The sequence below is a fragment of the Poecilia mexicana genome, unplaced genomic scaffold, assembly GCF_051168715.1.
Source record: "Poecilia mexicana isolate PSO_F unplaced genomic scaffold, ASM5116871v1 scaffold_15, whole genome shotgun sequence".
NCBI classification, from domain to species: domain Eukaryota; kingdom Metazoa; phylum Chordata; class Actinopteri; order Cyprinodontiformes; family Poeciliidae; genus Poecilia; species Poecilia mexicana.
In genome coordinates, this window is record NW_028263384.1 from 22,334,853 (window position 1) to 22,357,590 (window position 22,738).

General features: G+C 42.0%; 3 protein-coding genes across 3 annotated transcripts in view; 2 read left to right on the forward strand and 1 right to left on the reverse strand.

Moving 5' to 3' along the window:
- LOC106929861 (cadherin-23-like) overlaps positions 1 to 16,808 on the forward strand; it is a 46,307-nt gene extending 29,499 nt beyond the window's left edge. The window contains exons 11-20 of the mRNA XM_088012847.1: positions 410 to 517; positions 3,556 to 3,739; positions 4,507 to 4,652; positions 4,775 to 4,994; positions 6,663 to 6,815; positions 7,013 to 7,126; positions 9,544 to 9,692; positions 15,355 to 15,415; positions 16,112 to 16,260; positions 16,471 to 16,808. Of these exons, the coding sequence (XP_087868973.1) occupies positions 410 to 517; positions 3,556 to 3,739; positions 4,507 to 4,652; positions 4,775 to 4,994; positions 6,663 to 6,815; positions 7,013 to 7,126; positions 9,544 to 9,692; positions 15,355 to 15,415; positions 16,112 to 16,260; positions 16,471 to 16,770 (1,584 nt within the window). The 3' untranslated portion in view covers positions 16,771 to 16,808. The remainder of the gene's footprint in view (positions 1 to 409; positions 518 to 3,555; positions 3,740 to 4,506; positions 4,653 to 4,774; positions 4,995 to 6,662; positions 6,816 to 7,012; positions 7,127 to 9,543; positions 9,693 to 15,354; positions 15,416 to 16,111; positions 16,261 to 16,470) is intronic.
- LOC148155358 (uncharacterized) lies at positions 10,263 to 14,653 on the reverse strand. The gene is given in 4 exon segments (XM_088013243.1): positions 10,263 to 10,940; positions 13,198 to 13,309; positions 14,090 to 14,123; positions 14,614 to 14,653. Coding segments are annotated over 4 exon segments (705 nt in total). The 3' UTR covers positions 10,263 to 10,421.
- A 665-nt stretch (positions 16,809 to 17,473) lies between the features above and the next one.
- LOC148155359 (cadherin-23-like) lies at positions 17,474 to 21,774 on the forward strand. The gene is made up of 6 exons (XM_088013459.1): positions 17,474 to 17,890; positions 18,715 to 18,816; positions 19,080 to 19,229; positions 20,165 to 20,293; positions 20,372 to 20,503; positions 20,630 to 21,774. Exons 1-6 carry the CDS (start codon positions 17,474 to 17,476, stop codon positions 20,903 to 20,905), a joined length of 1,206 nt encoding a protein of 401 aa, XP_087869585.1. The 3' UTR covers positions 20,906 to 21,774.
- The last annotated feature ends 964 nt before the right edge of the window (positions 21,775 to 22,738 follow it).

Sequence of the window (22,738 nt, forward strand, 5' to 3'; positions counted from 1 at the left end):
CGGGCCGGATCCGGCATTGTTCAGGGGGCCGGACCAAATGACGTGGCGGGCCGGATCCGGCCCGCGGGCCGTAGTTTGGGGACCCCTGTTCTAAATGAACAAATTGTCTTAGCAAAGTCTGGTTTTTGTTTCAGTATCTCATTGGTTTACTTATTTTTGCCTTTTGGTCAAAAGTCATGATAATGCTCTGCCAAATTTTCAAACATCTGAGTCAGAATAATAGCTAGCATAAATGATGGAAAACTCAAATCTGATATAACATTCATGCCTCCGATGAGTTGATGCAAGATTTTCACCAGAGTCCTGCTTTTGTAATACAAATATATTTGTGTTGGATATCATGATTTTTCATTACATCATTAATATTATATGAAGAAGATGATAGAGTCTCCTTTCCACCCTGATTTAGGTGAACATCACCATCCTCGACATCAACGACAACGCCCCAACGTGGCGAGACGAGCCGTATGAAGCCAACGTTGTGGAGATGAGTCCAATCAACACTGACGTTATCTCTGTGAGTCCATCCTGCCCAACCTTACTGCACCACCCAGGTGTTCATAGCAACAGTGGTAAACAACAAAAAATATTTTATTTTGTCTTCTTATTTTACTGTCATTGAAGCAACAGGGAAAGAAAATCACAAACATTCCTGTGCCAAGCAACACTCCAGCTCCGTCTGGAGGATCCCAAGAAAGAACTTAGAGTTCTTTTACTGAGTTCTGGGTTTTTCTCTCGGTCCCGTCCCTGTGGCACGGGTCTAGAAAAGCATTAAAGGGGAGCTCTGCTTCAAGCTTCCCCCAGCTGAAGCATCTCCTCTCCATTTCTATAAGACTGAGTCCAGACACCCTGAGGAGAAAAGTAATTTCAGTCTCTGTAAAGGCAATATCTTGTCACAGTTACAGCAGCAGCTGTCTGAATGTAGAAAAGTAAGAGCAAAACTCTTTCCAGCTACACAGCATCCAGAACCAGAAATAATCGTCCAAACATGCAACAGCTCAATCAAACCGAACCAGTCAGATCCAACATAGCAGAGTTACTCCAACATGTTGCCGCCATAAATAGGCCTCTAAAGACGACAGTAGTTTCCTGTAAAATTCCTAGATGGCAGATGGCTACAAAAGCATCTTACTGGAGTTATTTCAGCTCAAGCGTATAGCACTATGTACATTTTTATTGTTTAAGGTCAATAAAATCAATTTCTTTTCCAGAAATGGAGGAAAACTTCAATATAAAAACATTTCTTTAAAAAGAGCTGAATATCTGGGCTTCCTAGTTCTTTAACATAACTGCCCCAGAACATCCGGACTCCACTATATAACATCTCAAAGTTTTTCAATTATGGATTGCACATAAAAAAACAGCAGTGAGATCAAATATTTAAGGCTGCTTATTAGAAAAGAAAAATATATTCCTCTTATTCAGCTGAAGTTTTACTGTAACTCAGGAAGGAGGGAGGAGTCGGCTTCCCGTACTGATAGACTAATATCCGGAGCAGTTTAGGTCGACTGAACTCCGCTATTACCCCAAACTCTCTCCCTGAACTGTTGGTGTCTTTGGCAGTGTGTTGTTTGTAATTAAGTCCTGATTGTCCATTAATTAAGGAGGCGTCACTGAGTGTAATTAAAGGAGTCTGATTGCTAATTAAAGTGTAGCCTGTAGTTATATGCATAACAAATTATTCAGCTTCCAGGCAGAAGAGGAGGCGAGGAGCCGTCTTGCGGAGCAGAGTGTGAAACGAAGAAGAGTTGGGGAAAATCAAATGAAGGCGACGGACTCCGCCGCCAAAACGTTGCTACTTTTTCCACTTTGTTGGATCTGTTCCTCAGTTGACTTCATTCACGCTGCATCCAGCGATGCAATGCATACTCTATGTGAATGTCTGCCCTCAGTGGACAGACACTATTGCCCCTCTGTACACTTTTCAATGAATTTGACCATCCAGGCTCACAGTTCAGTAATTGGCCCCAGTGTAGCCCGGGTCCATCCAGTGTTTCTATGGCGACTGGAAGCCACCTGCTGATTCCTTGTGGAGGTGTCCAGTGAGCCGATGAATTTGGCTGCTGTGCCCAGTCCAAGGATCAACCCACTCAAATCTCTCCGCTCCCCACTATCAGCCTTTAGCCTCTTACATTCAGCTCCAACATCTCCTGCTAAACCCGTTCTCCTTGCCTCTCCCACCACAACCAGCTGTGATCAGCCGGGCAAATGTAAATTTGCTCACGATCTCTGAATGTTCTCGCTCAGACCGGTATTGATTACTTGAACGCAGCTCATCCAGACATTTCTCCACTATTTTTTCCACATTCCTCGTCCGTGTATTTGCTAATCAATGAGTCTCAGAAATGCCAGCCTAACATGTCGTCTTAATAATTAAACGCTCACAAAAGCCTTTGTTCCTCTAATGACCAATTAACCATTTTCCAGCAATTTTAGTCAGCACTCTGAATAATTGATTGGCTCTTTAAAAATCAGCCAGTGTTTTAGCTCGGCTTCAGGCTCCTCACTCGGATCATCCATCACAATTGCATGTCAGAAAAAAACTGCAGCCACTTTTCCTTTAGCTGGCTGAGTTACAGCATCAGGAAGTTACAGTGCCTAGGAAATGAACTTTCATATCACAACCACAGACATTCAAGCATTTGGTGGGACTGTGTGTTGTACCTCAGCTTAATCATGTACAACTGGGAAGAAGACACATCTGAAGTGTTTGGAAGCCAGCTCTAGTTCGTCTGGAAAGTTCGGTTAGTTTGGAGAGGTGTGAATGCACAGTTCAGCTCTGACCAATAATAACGAACTCTGGTCCTTCTAACGGTTAAGAGGACCAGAGTTGGTAATTTTTGGTTGGACCTAACCTCAGCCTGGTTGAAGTGAACTCTGGTGCGGTTTGAACTCTTATGTGAACATCAAGCGGACCGGAGACCACTCCAAAACCAGGAAGAGTTTTTGGAGCGGTCTCTAAAGGTTGTATCACCCATGGCATTCTGGGTAAATACAACCAAAAGAAACAAGTGTGTCTAGCATTAACTAGTTCGTGGTCTTCAGCCAAAGAGAAATCCTCCAAATGCTAAAATCTGACGCCACTCCATTTTTCTTTAAAATGTGTTCAGTGTCTTCTTCAGAGGTTTTCATGTTGTTTCCTACAGTTGTTCTGGGTGCAGCTTCTGACTGAACTTCTGACTGTGACTGGACTTAAAGGTGTTGACTCAGTGGGCAACAAGCTAAAGCCTTCAGATTCTTATTTCTAAAAACGTTTGGAAACCATTCAAGTCATTTTCCTTCTGCCTCACAAGTATTCAGCACTTTGCTGAACTGTATTAGTGACAGACCAACAGGACGTTTATGGCTGAAACAGGACAGAATGTGAAGGTCTGGTTGGTAGTGAGTCTTTATGTGAAGATGTTGTTTTATCAGTACTCTTTCAGTTTCTCTTATTCTTGTGTTCTCTGCTTTGTTTCCTCATCTCCTCTTTTTTTCTCTCCTTCCATTTTCTTGTCATAAATCATTCCTGTTCAAAAAGCTTCATCTACCTTTTGCTCTCTCCCCACACTAAAGGTGTTGGCAGTGGACCCAGATAATGGGGAAAATGGGACAGTGGTGTACAGCATAAGTCCTGCAAACCCCTTCTACACCATCGACAGCAGAACCGGGAAGATCCGGACCAGCGGTGTCACACTGGACCGGGAAAGCACCAGAGACACGGAGCTGATGAGGAAAATCGTAGTGTCTGCTGTTGACCGTGAGTACTTTCCCTACAGCTCTGTGTGTTTGCAGTTTGCATATGTGGACCTCCTGCTCTATAAATGTGCCTAACTCAGGGGTTTCCAAACTGCAGCCCAGGGGCCATTTCTGGTCCTCCAATTCATTTTGTGGGGAGCAAATCTTTCTTTCAAGTAAACTCTACCTTTTAGGGTAACATTTTCACTGACAAATAGTCTGAATTAAAAAATATCAGGTACATCAAAAATTATTTCTCATTTATTAACCAGGTTTCTGTATCTATGTTATTATTTCAGTAAATAGAACCATAAACATAGACTTCTCCATTGCTAATACAGCAATACCTTTAGAAGAGTGTCCATTACCCCATCCCTGTTGCTGAGCAAAGTCTGAGAAATGTTTTATAGCTCAAAAACAAAATAAAATCAATGAGTATTGGAAATTGTCTATACCTTATAATGAAACATTTGTGAAATACAGTTTTGATCCTACATATCACTTTTCTACAAAAATAAGTTAAAATTGAGAAAATAAAAATTTTAGTATAGAAAAATGTTGTTTTTTGGCCCCACAGGTTTCCAACTTAATGATTTTGGTCCTTGTGGTAAAAAGTTTGGACACCTGGTCTAACTTATCAAAGCGACCTGGAAACAAACTGCTGTAATTCGTTCTCTGGGTTTTTCTGTCGGTGGACTCTACGGACCAGGACATGCACTCTTATGTTGTAGTGTGTGTGTGTGTGTTTGTGTGTTTTGTCTTTATGTGCCCTTCTGGCGCCCTCTGTAGGTGGCACACCTCCACTGCGTACATCAGCCAGCACCACAGTGTCTGTCAACCTGCTGGATCTGAACGATAACGACCCGACCTTCCTCAACCTGCCGTCTGTTGCAGAAGTGCCAGAGGGACTTCCCATTGGAACCTCGGTTTTTAGGGTAAAAATAAGAGAGGTTTTCATGTATAAAGGCATATTGCACAAATATATGGATGGTTTTTATATCTTTATAGCTTGTCTGTCTGAAGTTTATTAAAGTACTATGAACATTTCCTGCTCTAGGTGCAGGTAGTGGACCCAGATCAGGATGCGAATGGCCGCGTTACGATGGTGCTGCAGATGGGTATGCCCCGCCTTGACTTCTACCTCAACACCTCCACCGGCGTTCTCACCTCCACGGCGGTGCTGGACCGGGAACAGATCGGCCAGTATCAGCTGAGGATCATCGCACACGACGCTGGGGAGTTTCCTCGGACCTCCACTTCAACGCTCACTGTCTCAGGTGACTTTTGATTGGCTCTCTCTGCTTGAGAAACTTCCAAACCTGCTGACTGAACGGTTTTTATTCTGATGACTTAATTAATTATGGCAGATGGTGAGCTTCATGCATCTGAGGGAGCTACTGAAGAACACACTGCCACCTCCTGGTGGGCTTTATAAATACAGATGAGATGAAGGGAAATGAAAATGCAGTACAGCTTCATTCACATAATAAGAATTGTTTTGTCTTTTAAAAGTTTAGTCTGAAAATGTACAAAAACACACTACTGTAATCCAGATGCTAGATGAAGCAAAAACAGAGAAAGTTTGTGTGAAGAACTAAAATCAACCCATCAGATATTTAATTCTTTCTGTATGACTTTTTCAGTCTTTCATATCATATCATCATTTTTCTTTATGCAGCGTAACTTGATCCAGTTTCTCTCTGGATCTGTCGACCTTGGTTCCATCTTTAATGAACATCGCTTTAAACATCTTGTGGTTCCTTCAGGAGCAAAAATGGAAACATGTGTGGTGCTGAACTTTTATGTTTTTTCTTCCAACTCTTATTAGTAACCATTATGATGTTATTAGATTTTTTTATTGCATTGTCAGGAATTTGAACCTAACTGAGGCCGGTGTGTGTGGAGTTTTTTTTTTTTTTTTTTTTGCAGTTTCACTGAACTTTGCGTTGTCTGAACTTGGGTACATTTTCCAGAGCTCCGTCTACTTGGAGACCTTTCAGCTGTTTTAACTAGTGATAAAGAAATTTCCCACCTTTAGAAAGATGCACTTCCTATTTTTAAGTGACATCATAACAAGTTAAAGTCATTTCAGCCCTTTGCTGTTTTGTACTTATTCAGTTTTGGTCACTTCATACTCAGCTTTCTGTTGGGCATAAAGTCAGGACTCTGGACTGACCAGCTGAGGATTTTATGATGTTTAGTATCTGCTTTGACAAACTAAAGAAATGTTTGAGGTTCTACTGCAGGAAAATGTGATTTTCTTGTAAATATTTACAACTACCAGCTCATTTAGAGCAACTTAGGTTTTCTCAGAGACTATAATCTGACAGAAGATCAGAAACAACATAAATAAGATGAGTGCAATGCAAGCCTTTCAGATTATACTATTGAATAATTCACTGGGATATATCAAGATTCTCTGACAATCTATCTTTATATTTAAAAATATTTGCCTACAGCTGCAGATAAAATTATGTGTTATTGCTTAAGGACCTGAATACAAAATAAAGAGCAAAAATGACCACGATTAGTCATGAAATAGTGAGGCTGCTTCTTACTACTCTTCCCAGATTGTTGCACAGCAACAGTTGCTTCTTTAAGATCGTTCATCTCTTTCCACCTTGGCATTAACAAACTACCAAAACTCCTGCTTTTCTGCAGCTGTTAATTTTCCCTCTGAAGCTTCAACTGTCGCCTCCAAAATGCTTAAATGTCAAAGACACCAGTGTCACTATGACAGTTAGGAGGTTTTAAATGACAAAGGAATTTTATTTTTACAAGGCTTCGCCATTTAAAACCCGGTTTACTTTCAACTCGTTTCCAGTGAACCCAGTTAGCTACTTTCACTACTTTAGCCGTACGCTGCTGCCTTACTTGTCCTCATGTGCATCTATCTGTGTGCTGGTGTGTCTCTGTCTCTGTGTGTGTTGGTGTGTGTTGGTCAGTTCTGGATGTAAATGATGAGACGCCCACCTTCAACCCCAGACTATACAATGTGTCCCTGCTGGAGAGCGTCCCCAGAGACCACGTTGTCGCGCGACTCGTCTGCTTTGACAAAGACGCTGGTCTCAACGCAGAGCTTAGCTACTTCATCACAGGTCAGAGGTCACAGCGGTTACATGTTTTGTGTTTGTGGGTTACATGTTGTACATTTCTATGAACTAATGCATTGTAGCGTGAGGCTTCCTTACTTCCATTCATCCATGTCTGTGGCAGTTTGTTGATCTCTCCTAAATAAATGCAGTGGTTTTGTTGTATTTAGTCTGGAATTCTGTTTTTTGTTTTATTTTTGCAGGAGGGAATCAAGACGGTAAATTCAGTGTCGGTTTCCGAGACGGCATTGTGAGGACTGTGGTGGGCCTGGACAGAGAGACTCAGGCGGCTTACACTCTGGTCATCGAGGCGATAGGTGGGTCAGAAGTTTACATCCTGCTGTCTGAAATAAATGTTCACAAACGTCTCCATGTCTTCAACTGTTTTGGTTAGACCAACAGAAAGCATCACATCGTTTTGAAATGGAAAGAAAATGATGATTTGAAAATAGAAAATCTGAAAAGTGTGGCTTCAGCCCCACTGACTCAGTCTTTTACAGAACCTTCCTTCGTAGCATTTTCAGTTTCAGGCTGTTTGGGGTTAGATCTCAGCTGGCTTAATATTTTGTTTATTATCAATAAAAACTGAAGGCAGGTCAGGTTTTATTTGAAACATTTGCTGTAGTCAGATGTTTTATTGCAGCAACTTATAGATTTGGGTGAACCAAGGTTTACTTTAAAGGATGTCAGAGAGGAGATGAGGTCCTAGTTACCATGGCAACAGAAGGAAAGCAGAAAACTTGGAAAAGATTATAACTTTGAGTTTCATCTGACATTTTTGTAAGTCAGATGTTAATTTGAAAATCTCAGTTTTGTCCTAATTTATTCCTGAATTTGGGCAGGAGGACCACACAAAATCAGATGACAAATGCCATCCATGTCCAGACTTTAACTAGGCCATTCTGACATTGTCATTTGATGTAACCATTCCATGCAGCTCTGGTTGGAGATTCAGTTTGATCTTTATTTAGCTCTTTCCAAACCAAACTGACTTTATCACTGCTGCTGAAAGAAGACGTTCCCGCATCCTGATGCTGCCACCACCGGGGCCATATGCAGCTCAGACACAGAAGCCCAGATATTTGGAACAGACTCAGAGCTGAGCTGTGGACATCTGCAGCTCCTCCAGAGGCATGATGTCAAACCCATTCTTCATTTCTTCTAATTCATATTTATGCTCTAAAATATTTAAAAGTTTGAGTTGATCATTTGGATAATATTTCTTGACCACTGTTACGACCCGGCTCGGCCAGGGGAAAGGGAAGTAACATTAAAGAAACCTAGGTGGTAAGGTTTTAACAATTTAGAGATTTATTGTTGGGTTCAACAAAATAAAGAGGGTAAAAATTAATAGTCAAAACATAGGGACTAACAAAAAGTACTAAACAAAATAAATTACACAAACAATCAATTGTAAACCAAAAACTTAACCAAACAAAAAAAAGACTTTCAGAACGAGGTACACAAAGCAAACTACAAATCTCTAACAGAGATTTAAAGATCCCTCACAGGGACAACAAAGGTGATACGAGCTATCAAAGGTGATCAGAGCTATCAAAGCTTACAAAGGTTAACAAAGCTTACAAAGGTTAACAAAGCTTACAAAGGTTAACAAAGCTTAGCAAAGCTAACAAAGGTTAACAAAGCTTAGCAAAGCTAACAAAGCTTAGCAAAGCTAACAAAGCTTAGCAAAGCTAACAAAGCTTAGCAAAGCTAACAAAGGTTAACAAAGCTTAGCAAAGCTAACAAAGGTTAACAAAGCTTAGCAAAGCTAACAAAGCTTAGCAAAGCTAACAAAGCTTAGCAAAGCTAACAAAGCTTAGCAAAGCTAACAAAGCTTAGCAAAGCTAACAAAGCTTAGCAAAGCTAACAAAGCTTAGCAAAGCTAACAAAGGTTAACAAAGCCATCAGAACAAGCTTACAGCAGTGAAACACCTAACAAAGTGGCAAGCTGCCTAAACAAAAGGAAACAGCCGCACCTTCTCCCAGGATGTCCTTGGTTCTTAAAGGGAGGCCTCAACAGTGATTGGTGGAGCCGGCAATTGATGACCCAATCACGGTAGGCCTCAGGATGTAGGACAGGACGAGCAGGGCAGCACCCACTTCCAGGTGGAGTCAATCTAATTAGCCACTGAAAACAAACAAACAAACACAGAAAAAGGCCACTGGCCGTAACAACCACTTTTGCATGGCACTGTAAATGTTTGTCAGGTTGTTCTCAGCGGTGCGTTTTCTCTTACAAATAAAAGTTCCCTTTTCTGTGTTTCTTGTTTCTGAACATATGATGGGAAAACGCTGCTTGTGGTGATTTCAGACTCTTGCTCAACAGCTTTTGTTCCTGTTTGAAAAACATCTCTGAGGTTTTCCGTTTTGTCAGGAGGATTGAATCAGGGCAGCTTATCTGCTGGAGGCACCGGAGAGTCCAACAGAGACGACGTGAAATGGAGCAAGACAAGAGAGTTACAGCTGCTCTGGTTTACAGGCAGAGGGAGAGAAGTGAATAAAGGGCCAACATTGTTTCAGTCATAATTCAGTCCATTATGCATGGATCTGTGAATGAAAGAGAGAACAGTAGCAATTAGCAGCAGTAGAGGCGGTGAATGTGCCTTTCTCAAGGTTTATTTGATTAGAAGGAGCAACAAAGATCCAACTGAATCTAAACACTGCAGCAGTTGAGGCTGTGCTGATATATAATGAATGTTTTCTGAATGTTTTTGGTGTTTCTGTCATTCAGACAACGGTCCAGCAGACAGCCGAAGGACGGGGACGGCCACCGTGTTTGTGGAGGTTCAGGACGTCAACGACAACCGGCCCATCTTCCTCCAAAACAGCTACGAGACCAGCGTTCTGGAAACCGTGCCCATCAGAACCAGCATCCTTCAGGTGGGGCGAGCCTGGACGCCAGCAGCACTTTAACAAATTCAAGACTCAGTTTGCTTCACATTTACTGAGTCATTTATGAAGGTCTGGTATTTTGGCCAATTTAAAATCACTTCTGTTTTTATAGTTCTTTCTAAAATGACCCTCTGGTAAAGACGGGTAAAGAAAACTTTAAAAGTGAATTTATCTTTTATTGCAGAACCAAGACTCCACATGTATAAAAACAGAGTCCAGTTTGTTACCCATTGTCATGTACAGTGGAGGTTCTGTGGTGCTGTGGGCCTGTTTGTCCTCTGAAGGCCTAAACATGAATGTGTCATCATTGGAATTATTCTGATAGAACATAACTGCAGTAGATTAATTAATTACTTAATTTAATATTTCTCTCTCTCTGTAGTCTTCTAGAAGGTGTTGCTGTTCTTGGTTTTGGAAAATGATGCAGATTGATTCCAGCCAAACCATCTGAGATGATTTTATTTTAATTTTTATACTATTTTACATCAGGATCAGACTGAATTTGGTCAGTGTGGCTCAGAAATGTGTTGAAAACATCCAGTTTTCCCCAGCGGCTGTTTGAGTCCCTAATAAAGTTTTTTTTCCCGGTGTTCTGCATCGCGCCTTGTTGTCGCTCGTCTTAGACAATTTTATAACAAATACATCAAAGAAACTTCCAGCAACAGCTTCAAAAGCTGTTTTGATCTAATCAGTGATCAGTCAGTGGTGGTCAACCTGTCAGATTTCAGTGACGTAGTTGAGCAGACAGGGCGTAGTGATGTGGGGCTTCATGTTGGGGTCGGGCTGCGGCGTCTCCGAGGCGACATGCCGGGTCACACGCGTCCTGTCGCGCTGGTGCGGCCGGCGGTAAGGCGGTCGCCTGAAGGACAGGTTGTAAGAGCGGCGGTATGATCCCAGTCTCCTCCAGGTCTTTAGCTGCGGCTCAGAGGACAAGCCTCTGCCGCGGGTCAGTCTCTCCCCCGGGGCGCAGCTCCTCTCCAGGTCGCCCTCCGAGGTCGTCTCCGAGCGCCTGTACACCGCCAGGAAGGCCGCCAGGCCGGCCAGCAGCAGGGACAGACCCAGCACCACCATAATGGTGAACTCTGGGTCATGCATATCTGAGGGATGAGACGGAGGCTGCAGGACGGAGGGAGAGGTGGAGGCGGTGGCTGACAGGATGGAGGCAGTGATGTTCCCACCAGGAGAGGTGGAGGTGATGTTGGAGTTTGGGTCGGTGGTGTTCATGTTGTCTCTGCCCTGGACGGAGAAAAACACCGTTATGGCAAAACGTTTTTAAAACAAATTATGAGCAAGTTTATTTTCTGTTTGTTTTTTTATCACTATTAGCAACGGCTTTTTTTGGAGCATGACTTCATGGTCTGTTTGGATGTGGAGTCAGAGCTAACAGTGGTGGGATTGTGATGCAATGAGCTTCGCTGACAAACTTCTTTCATAAGTTCATAATTATAATTTTCAGCCATTATGTCCTGAATTAACGCGACTGATTTCTTCTAGTGCAGAATTATGACAAACGTCTCCAGTCAATGACATAAAAGTCGGATCAAATGTGACATGAGCCTTCAGACTGCAGACACTTTGACAACAATCAGATAAATATCTGAATTAGTTCCACATCTGGAAATGATTGATCAGGTTTTTGGGAGTGAAAAGATCAGAACTGGGCTGATCAGACTGCAGGGAAAAAACAGATTTGAGTTTTATTTGCCTGCTGTATGAATGTAGCCTTAGAGAGGCCTAGTCAAAGCCTGGCCCTGAATCCAAATGAGAGTCTGTGACATGAATAAACGTGGTTGAGTTGTTTTGCAAAGAAGAACAGACAAACTTTTCAGCCTCTGTTAGAGACACTCCAAAACTTTGACTTAAGGGGGTAAAAACAAATTTATGCCATATTTCTGTAAGATTTTAACTGTTTGTTTTTGTGTTACACAGTGAAATTCGTGGTTGCTACCAGACAGAATGTGGAAAGCGGCTATGAAAGCTATTACACTGCATCAAAATGCCATTTCAGCTCCGGACTTGGCCAGTCAAGCTTATGAAGCTAATGGAGGTTCATTTCAGGGTTTATTTTCTATATTAAAATCATACACCCAAGGGCTTACAATATATATACACACACAATAATGCATAGAAATGACTGCATGCACACGTAGACGCAGCGAGTGTTCGGCATTTGCAGCAATTATGTAGCTATTAAATCAAGGACTACAAAACAGTCAATGGTTGACAGGCTTTCTTCAATGTAAAACAAATTGGGTTTATTAAAACGCCCCTTGTAAAATGCAAAGCAGCCACCAACTCTTCCTCCGCCTCCCCCCTCATTCAGCGCGCCCCCATCTTCAGCACGGTAACATTTGTAAATGTCATCATCCTTAATTCAGCGGAGACAAAGCATGGCTTATCGGTTTAAGGGAAACACATTGGGACGTGAAATTATTTTTAAGACCAAATGCCAGGAAAGCTGTGAAAAGGCCAGTGGAGCAGGATGACTCGTTAGAGAGTCAGTTCATTAGTCAGAGCCTCCATGCACATCGCATTCACACACACATTCACACACACACCCGACTGGAGACACACATTTCTGTCTCACCTTCAGGTACTGCAGCCGGCTCATGCTGCTGATTTGAACCTTGGCAGCTCCTGTAGTTCTCATTGGACCACACCTGACATCTCACTGCTCAGCTGTGATCAACCTGCTTCATTCTGCACAGGTTCACCAACATTAAAGTCTAACTGCTAACGCTGGAAAACTGGAATGTCATTTAAAGTATTTACCAGGTCTGGATGAGCAACAAAACTAAGAGGATGGAAAATATTTATGTTTGGAGAAAATTTCCTATCAGTCATTGATGTTCCATCCATCCATCATTACGTTCATCCATCCTTCCTTTCTTCCTTCTTTTCTTCCTTCCTTCCTTACTTACTTACCCACAGTTTGTGCTTTTTGTAGGCTTAATAAATCCTGTCCTGTGTAGGAATTTAAAAAAATGTATATTTAATCTTTAAAGATAAAAATAACTTGATGACTTCAGAAGTTTAAGTTTGGAAAAGTCTGAAATATTAACGCATATCTCTAAAGTTCTTCATAATGACAAATCTTTTCTTCTTTTACAATCTTTTCCTTTTGGCTTAATTTTACTCTTGTATTCTATTTATTTGTATTTTTTATATCTTGAACCAATAAGTGAATGTATTAATGACTGGATGGATGATTGTGACTTTGTGGATTCTAACATTTCTAATTATTTTTCATGTAAAGCCAACTGTCTCTGCTCTGCTCTGTCCACGTTCTCAGCCACATGTCAGAAAACAGCAGCAGCTCTGAGCCTGATTCCCATCTCAGTCTGTTCACACTGAGTGCAGGCTGCAGGATGCTTTAACAAACTTTTTTCTAGTTTCAACTCTCCAAGTTCAGTTCTGTTAAGTCGAATAATAAAAAACTTTTTTTAGGAAGAAGTGTCATTAATATAAAATGAATTCCTGGTGGAAAACATACTCACTCCGTCTGAAGTCTCCTTAGCGCAGCACCTTTCTGGGTTCCAGTAACTGTGGTAGAACCTGTTCTTTGTGAATCCACATAGTACTTGTTTTTCTGCCTTAAAGTGCCGCTTTCCCAGAAACGGAGCGGGGAAGCGATGGGGAGGAAAACGGGGAACGGCAAAGAAAAGGGGGCAAAACGTGTGCAGCAAATTAAAATGTATGTTTTTCTGCTGTTCCAGTGGAAAGGAGCTAAAGGGAAGGCAATGTATTTAAGTCAAAAGTTTTGTGAATATTTTCTCTTTTCATGCTTCACAGGATCACATTTAAAACAACATGTGCAACAAGTTCTTGCTCTCTGTGGCCCCTGTTGTAGGGCCAAAGTGGTTCACTCCGCAGTGTAACACTCTATTCATCACTCAGCAGTCTGACCCCCCAGCGTCATCCTCCTCCTCTTCCTCCCCGTACTCCTCTTTCTCCTCTCCTCTCCACGTCCCTTTATAAAGCTAATGAGACTGAAGTTGGGCCCCTCTACATACAGGCAGAGTGAGAGAGCAAAGGAGGACACACAGGCGGAGGCAGACGACTCACAGCGCCTGTTTCTGCTCAAACCTCCTGAGAAAACACCCATATTCCATCAACTGCTCCTAATTTGGGAGGTTATAACCTCAAACATCAATATATTTTATTGGAAAATTTTATTCATTGTAACTTTATCAGCAAAAAACTGAAAAAGTGGCCTGCATTTGTGTTTAACCCCCTTTACTCTGATTGCCCAAAATAAAATTTCCCACAAAAATGGCACAAAAAGATTAAAACCTTCCCACCACAACGCAGCGTGGCAGGTGTTTAACCCTAGATGACAATAATGGTTATACAGAGCCGTGTTTCTCAAAGTGGGGGGCGCTGACCTGCTGGTGGTCCACCAGGAAGTGCTGTGGCGGTCTGAGACAGATGGAGGAAAGTCAAAAATCTGAATATTTTTTAATTATAATTTTTATTAATAAAGTCTAAGCTGTTTTCAGTTGTTATGAAATATTAATTAAAATAATTATTTGAAATGTTATTTGCCATGAACAAGCTGCTTTGTCGCTGAGATGTTTGATAACACAGATATGGAGGACACTGCTGTAAAAAACCATAAAGGTCTTGTTTCCAACTAAAATCAAAAGGTTTGACGCAACATTTATGCTAAACCATTTGTAATAACGACTGAATAGTGACTAAAAGTGAGAAAAAACATTCTAAAAGTTGATGTTACTGTACATATCTTGCAGTGTTATTTGTGGGTCTTCAGAGGGTTTCCCCACCCAGAAGCTAACACACTGTGGGAACTCGTCCTGTAAAGTGTTGTATTGTTGGGCTGAATGGTTTTGTGAAGCCCTCTGTAGATTTACATTCAGGTTTCTGCATTCTGCTAAATCTGAAGCCTCACCCAGAGAGTCGGTGACACCCGGAGGATACTGATCTGTCATCAGGTCCGTCTCACTTGGCGCCAGCAGCCGTGGACCTCTGTAGACTCAGAAGCCAATCTTCTGACACGGCCCATTCAGCAGCAGCGCAGCATGCTGCAGTATTTATCTGTGTGTGCTGCAGAGCTGGGCTGTGTGTGCAGAGGCCAGCCTGGCTGCCTGCCTCTAACTGGAGGACAAGGAGGGCATCATTGCCAGGCTACGGTGGTCGTTGTGGCAACATGAGGCTGGGTACCAGGGGATGTGGACTGAATGACAATGTGGGCTGTAAAGACTCCAAAATACCCAAACCGTTTTATCTTCTGTAGTGAACATTTAGACTGTGAGAAATCCAAATTTGTAATATTGATATCTCTGCTGGTCAGAAGTTTATGCTCATGTTTTTTCAACATTTTATTTGTGTTTTTTCTGACAGTTTGAGTCTCCTTAAAGAGCAGAACAGCTGCTAACTGTACATCTAGAAGTCTCTGCGTTAGATCTTCATTTTATTCCTTTGTCTTGATCTGAGTATTGATCAGTCATTTGAGTGCTTGCAAAAAATAGAGATTAAGTTTTTGTAGCATTTCACTTTCATATCAGAATGGCTTAGGAATCCCAAATTACTGACTTTCATGCTAATGTTAGTGGATGTGGATGTGTTACCTAATATAAAGCATTGTTGTGTGATTTTAAGTGACTTTCTGCTGGTTCGTTTCGCTGCACAGGTTCAAGCTACAGATGCAGATCAGGGAGAAAATGGCAGAGTTCTGTACAGGATCATCACTGGTGAGTTCCTGCTAAATATGCCTAAAACCACATTTTAAATGTCTCACTGTCAGGACTTGAAAAGTCTGGATCAACTGTGTAGTTGTGTTTAGTAGTTCTGCAAAATGATTTCCAACGAAGAACAAAATTCAAACTTATTTCTGACTTGGTGGCTGTTCTCTAGAACCTTAAGGTCTCTTTCACCGAAAGGGGAAAACCAGGATCGTTTGCTTGTTTAAGGAAGTGAGTTTCTTTAAAAACAGAAGGCCAGTCGGTGAACCCAGTGTCACCCTCAGCATGCTTTCAAACATTTTAAGAAGGATTTTTAGTCTGTGCCTTGTTTGATCCTCTGTTTGCTTCAACCTTATGAATTGTTACAGCACAACACTGAGATCTCTCCTAATGGCAAGGAGAGTGTTTGCAGCAGGGAATCATGGGTAGCACAGATGTACTAGTGATAGTTTTGTTAAAAAAAAAATCTTTGTCTTTTTTTTATTATTTTTTTTACTGAATATGTGTTCTGAAGTAAAGGTGGAATTGTCTTAATATTTCATTGTGAGATTCGTTTCTATACAATAGAACCAAATTCAGTTTAATATTCAAAATGAAATGGATCGATGTAAATAAACTGAGTTCAATTGAGATTTGACTCAAACCTGGAGTATTTTAAAGACTCCCCTCATCTTTGTCTCTTTCTGTTTGTGCCTGTGGCTGCAGGGAACAACAACAACCTGTTCAGCATAGACAGGCAGAGCGGCCTGGTGACCAGAGGCGTCCGGGCGCTGGACCGGGAGACCAGCAGCTCCCACGTGTTGGAGGTGGAGGCCTTCAACAGCGATGAAGGCAGCATGCGGAGCTCTGTCAGGGTGAGACGTGTGTGAACTGCACCCAGCAGGCCACTGGTTCATGCTCAAAGTGTCGCAAACATTATCAGAAATTTGAACAAATTCTGCTTCAGTGTTTTCTCCATTAATCCAGTTTAATTCCCACATTCCGATTCAAAGGTTGAAGCTGAATTCGGCTAATCAAGCGCAGGCTTTCCCATTGTGTAAAGTAGTAAATACGTTCTCCTGCAGGTGATCATATATGTTGATGATGCCAATGATGAGGTGCCAGTGTTCACCCAGCAGCAGTACAACCGTCTGGGCCTGAGAGAAACGGCCGGAATCGGAACCTCTGTGATCGTCGTGCGCGCCACCGACCCCGACACCGGTGAGTCTGAGCACACCTGGCCAGAGCTGCACACTCAGCTGGCTTGTAGAATATCGACCCGGCCACTAGTTGGTGCTGTTCCACCAGAAATTCTTCTTTTTTTTTTTACCCTGTTTGTCTCTGGTGTCTGGAAAAACGTTGAGTTTTCTGTAACTGGCATTTAAAGTCTTACTACTTCCACAGTTTGTACTTCCTCTCTTCACTTCCCTTGCTGTTAAATTGTCTCAGTGGCACATCTGATGATTCTGACAAACATTTTCCAAAACATCAGAGTGGCCATGAAACCGAAATAAACACGTCCTAATAAAGTTTTTTGTAAATGTAAAATCGGGTCAGAGGGAGTTTTAAATATAACTCTGTTACGAGAACTTTGAAATGAAGCCGAGTTTATTTCTGTAGCAAATTTCAGCAACAAGGCACCAAAAAAAGCATAAAACAAAAACCAATTAAGAAACAAGATATATATAGATATATTTTGTCAAATCCCATGAATCATCATGCAAACATCATATATTGACCAATGTTCCAGTTATTATGAATCATGGCAGCTCTAACCAGGAGGGGTTTCGCCTTGATTTAAAGTCAGTCAGTGTTACAGCAGTTTTGCAGTTTTCTAGAAGTTTGTTCCAGATTTGTGGAGCATAGAAGCTGAAAGCTGCTTCTCCATGTTTGGTTCTGGTTCTGGATGCAGAGCAGACCAGAACCAGAACACATGAGACGTCTGGAAGGCTGATCCAACAACAGCAGATCTTTAATGGATTCTGGTGCTGATGATTGATAAACTAACAACAATATTTTAAAGTCGACACTTTAAAACTAAAATCCCTGTTAAGAAACTATTAGTAATAATGTGATTCTGGACTCTGGATGTCTGTGTTTCTGTCCTGCTGTCCAGGTGATGGCGGCGCTGTTGCCTACTCCATAGTGTCCGGTTCAGACCGTAAGTTTGAAGTGGACGTCAGCACCGGTCTGGTCACCACTGTGGACTACCTGGACTACGAGACCAAGACGTCCTACCTCATGAACGTGTCGGCCACCGACCAGGCGCCGCCGTTCCACCGAGGCTTCTGCACCGTCTACGTCACCTTACTGAACGAGCTGGACGAGGCCGTGGCCTTCTTCTCCGCAGGCTACGAGGCTTCCCTCCGGGAGAACATCGCCACGGGAACGGAGGTGGTTCAGGTCCAGGCCCAGTCTGCCGACAACCTGAACCAGCTGACTTACCGCTTTGACCCCGACACGTCGCCGGCAGCCTTAGCCCTCTTCAAGATAGACAGCGTCACGGTGAGCAGAGAAAAGTCTCACATCATGTTCTTATTACACTCTTTATTATAAATATATAAAAAATTTCACACTGCAGTCTCAAAATTGTATTCTAAAGGGATTTCGTGTGAACAGCCACCACTTCATAGTGCATATTAGTGAAGTGGAAAGAAATAATAGGTAGTTTTAATGATATTCGGTCCATGCGATGAAGGTGAAATGGAAACGCATTTTCTGAATTAGTTCTGATGTAACGAACATCCCCTGGTGGGTCTGCCCTACCAGAGGCATGAAACTTGACCAAGCCTCCAGACGGGACGACTCTCCATTTTTCTCAGATGTGTTGTTCATGCTACTTTACAACCTCTACACCTTGTTTATTAAGCCATAGATAATATCTAATGAAATTATGTTTGGACTTTTATTTTGAAGGTTCACTAATGTCTCTAGACGTAAATCTGGTGGAAATTTGTGACTGTAACGACATCAGTAGGTGGTTTGAGTCTCTGTTGGCAGAATAATTCCACACTTGTAAAAATCTCCACAAGATTTCTTTTTTCTTCCACTTCGCCGTTGTGCTTTGCTCTTTTTTCTTGGACAACCTCCAGTGAAATACTTCGTCTGTGGTTGTGAAATAACAAAACTTAAGAACCTTAAGCTGTGTGAACAGACCGCCTCTGTAATGTCTCATCATCATTTTCTGCACTCTTGTTTCTGCATGAATGAAATCTGATCAAAGAGCTCAATGCTTTGAAGTTCTTCCATTCCTTTTGTCTGGATTTTCCTGATAGCTCTTTGTTTTTCTGTGTTTTGTGACTCTGGACCTTTTGTTTGTGGCGTTCCAGGGCCGCATCACGGTAACAGGCCTGCTGGACAGAGAAAAGGGAGATCTGTACACTCTGACTGTGGTAGCTGACAACGGAGGACCTAAGAAGGACTCCACTGTGGTACGTCGTTCACTTTGGAGTTTTCTAGCATTCAGCTTCATCGTTATTTTAAATGTATTGTGTCTTATCTGTTGTAGAATAATGGCATTCTTCTTTTATCAAATGCATCCCTCTGTGGATCTGCAGAAGGTAAGGTTCTGGTATTTCATAGAGCAAAAAGCAGAATGGAAATATGCCTGTTAGGTTTTGTTCCACTCATTTCAAAGGTAAGTACCAAACTTCAGCCTGTGATGGAAGCTACAGATCATTTTGCTGCTTCCCAGGTTTCCATCACCATTCTGGATGAAAATGACAACAGTCCTGTGTTTGACATAACGTCTGATACGTCTGTGAGCATCCCAGAAAACACGGCCATGGGGAAGAGAGTGGCAGTGGTGCTGGCAAAGGACAGTGATGCTGGTTTAAATGGACTGGTGAGGCTTTACTTCAGCACTTCTACTAGTGACACCAGGGGTTCTGAATTTGAAACAGAACACTTTTGTAATCATGGAGAAGATGGCACCGACACGGAGGTTAAAGGTCATTGCATTTCATTTTGAAATCAAGGTATAAGAGTCTGGAGGAAGATTGGAGAGGCACAGAATCCTGGTTGCTTCAGGTCCGGTTTAAAGTTTCTGCAGTCAGTGATGGTTTTGGGAGGCATGTCATCTGCTGGTCTGGTCCGCTGGGTTTTATCAAATCCAACACCAGCGCAGCCGTCTAGCAGGAAATTATAGAGCACTTCCTGCTTCCCTCTGCTGCTCAGCTTTATGGAGATGCAGCGGGACGAGTCACCAGCCCACACTGCCAGCAGAACCAGAAGCTGGTCCAGTGGACAATGGTGTTTCTGGGCTTGGTTATCATGAAAATGCACTGACCCAAATCCCACAGAGAAACTGTTGGGAAGAAGAAGATGAGTGACACCAGAAAACATCTGCATCTCTCATTAAAACAAGCTGGGATTCCATGAAACGTCAGCAGAGACAGAGGCCACGCCCCTCCATGTCACCCTGCATTACTGCAGCAATTCATGCAAAGGAGCCCTGACAGAGTACAGAGTTTACTGTACCGTAGACAAAGCAGTAACAGCACTATGGAAGCCATCAGAAGCAATAGAAAGAAGCCATTTTAGTGTATTTACTATAACAATTCAGCCTTTTGATGGGCTTGTATATCCTGATATTGAATAGAAACCAGGTGTGGCATTTAGGACAGATGTGAGGGAAAATATCCCAACATAGGAAGGACCCTTGTCACCAACAGTTAATCACACTGCAGTATTTTTGCATGTTTGGAGCAACTTTATGATTGAATAAACTCAGATTATGTTTTTATTGGATCTGATTTGTCACCAATGATCTTCTCTCAGGTGAATTTCACCCTGGTGGCTGGAAACATGGAGGACGTGTTCAAGATCAAAACGGTGAATAACAGCTATGGAGAGGTTTACGTCAACGCTGCTCTGGACCGGGAGTCTGTAGATCGCTACCTACTGAAGGTCAGGCGGCTGCACTGGGGAGTTATGACACATTTCAACCTTTATCGATCTGCATTTTTAATATTCACTGTTTTGCAGGTCCGTGCCACTGATAATGGTTCACCGACCACCAGATACACGGACCACTCGCTGACCGTCAACATCCTGGACGTCAATGACAACGCTCCTGTCATTGAAAGCCAGCGGGGATACAACGTCAGCGTGAACGAGGTGAGGACGAGGTTTATCCCTGGAAGACAGTTTAAGTTTACCTTTCAATCATTGTTACAAAAACATTGAGATGTGGAGATTCAGGCCCAGGTTTGCTGTGAAGTTTGATCATCTTGTGTTTTGCAGAACGTGGGAGGAGGCACCTCAGTCATGCGAGTGATTGCTACCGACAGGGACATTGGTCCGAATGCCATGCTGTTTTATTACATCACTGCTGGAAACCAGGACCTGACCTTCCGCATGGACCGCATGACCGGAGAGATGGTGACCCGGCCGGCCCCTCCGGACCGAGAGCGACAGCAGGAGTATCGCCTCAACGTCACTGTGGAGGACGACGGCATGCCGCCGCTGTCGGTAGGATTCCGATACGGGAACGCTGAACCTAAATGTTTCTTACTTTAAACATTTAAAGGTTTTAAATATCGAAGTTTTTTTGAAGTTGAAATGAAAGTTTCTATTTTGTTGTTGTCATTTCCTGTGAGCAACGAGTGTTGTTCTTATCTTCTCCTTATTTGCACTTCATAAAGAGCAGCATTGTCTCCTTCATACTCCTGATACATTTGACTGATGAAGCAACAACCAATGAAGCAAAAAGTTGTTTTATTTAAACAGCAAATTTTATTTTCAGAAAATCAATCATCACATTGTTGATTTCATGCTGATCTTTGCATGAATGTATGAATGAATACATGTATGCATGGCTCACAAGCTTCTCTTCAGGTAAAATCATTTTTATTTTTTCACTCCATGCTCTGCAATGCAGGTGTTTTTTTGTTGTTTTTTGTTTTTTCCAGTTTTCAGTGGAGGTTAGGAAAAACCTTGATGATTATTGTGGAAAAACTGACATTCTTGTTGTGGAGAAGCAGCAGCAACGCGGATGCTCAGCGTTTCCATGAAGCTGAACTTAGCTGAGGTTTCCACATTTCAACCAGAACAAACAAAGAACACGTTTAAAGGTCTGATCTTGACCTGGAAATGTTGCATAATGATTTAACAAAACTGAAACCATAATCTGAAGAAAGTGTTGAGCCAAACTTAATATCTGAAGTGTTTTTATCTGTAATTAAACACTTCAGATATCGTCTATGATCCTTCAGACTATGAGTATTTAGTTTGTTTCATTATCTCCAGATGACCAATTTTCACAATATGATCAGTACATGAGACTGAAAGATACAACCAAACAGAGAGCAGTTATGTAGGTTTTGTATTTTCAGTTGTCATAAAAATACATTTTTAAATGCATCAAATAAACATACATTTCCTTCGTATTTCATGTTTTTCAATTGATGCAGTTTTAAAATGTTGCCTCCTTTTGATCAGCAGGAACCAACAATGAAAATTGGCCAAACTAATATATGATAATATTTCGTAGTTGTTTGTTTTTTACATATATTATTCATTTTTGCATTAAATAAATGCTGATAAATCTGATAACATGATGCCATGATACCTTCCAATTGTTGTTCATATCTAATCATGAGAAAATTTGTTGCTTGGCTGTTTAAACATCACATTATTTTTATTTTTACTCGTTGCTCTCCTGATAAAGATCTGAAGCTTTGACCTATAATCGTTCAGATATGCTCCATGCAAAGCAGGTCAGAACTTCCTTTTCCTCCAGCACAAAATTATTACCTTTCATTTTTAATCTCATATTTTCCTGCCAACATTTGTTTACTTCATATATATTCCTACAAAACTGCATTTCTATGTTTACTCAGTGGAGCTCATTACACTCTATGTAAGATAAAGCAAATAGTTCATATATGAAACACAGATACTCCAGAAAATTAAAGGCAGTTCAAGGTAGCAGCTCGACTCAGGAAGCACGTTGTTTTGTCAACAGGAAAACCACAAGACATAGTTCCTAAAAGACAACAGTGAACATTGCCTTTTCTCTTTAAAAAGCTTTTTCGATGCGTCTGTTAAGATAAGAGACGCTGCTGCTATACCCGTCAGGACGTGGGTGGCACAAATCGTGAGATAAATAAGGTTCCTGTTAATGTGCAGAGAAGACCTTCTAGCTCTGGCTCCTCTTATAAAAACATTGTTTTCATCGGTTTCCGTCCTCAGTGCCGGCCCCTCTCTGGCGAACAGCATCTCAGAGGCACACAAGTGGAACAGCCTTGTTTTATCTGCTACGACTCCCTGGACAGCAGCGTGTCCTTGTAGAGAAATGGTTTTGTAGATCTGTCATTTGAGAGGAACAAGGATTTCACAGACGGCACAGAA

Coding starts and splice junctions, on each gene's coding strand:
- LOC148155359 (XM_088013459.1), top strand. CDS start 17,474: ATGTCTGTGTTTCTGTCCTGCTGTCCAGGTGATGGCGGCGCTGTTGCC. Junction 18,817..19,079: donor CTAAGAAGGACTCCACTGTG/GTACGTCGTTCA, acceptor GCTGCTTCCCAG/GTTTCCATCACCATTCTGGA. Junction 20,294..20,371: donor TAGATCGCTACCTACTGAAG/GTCAGGCGGCTG, acceptor ACTGTTTTGCAG/GTCCGTGCCACTGATAATGG.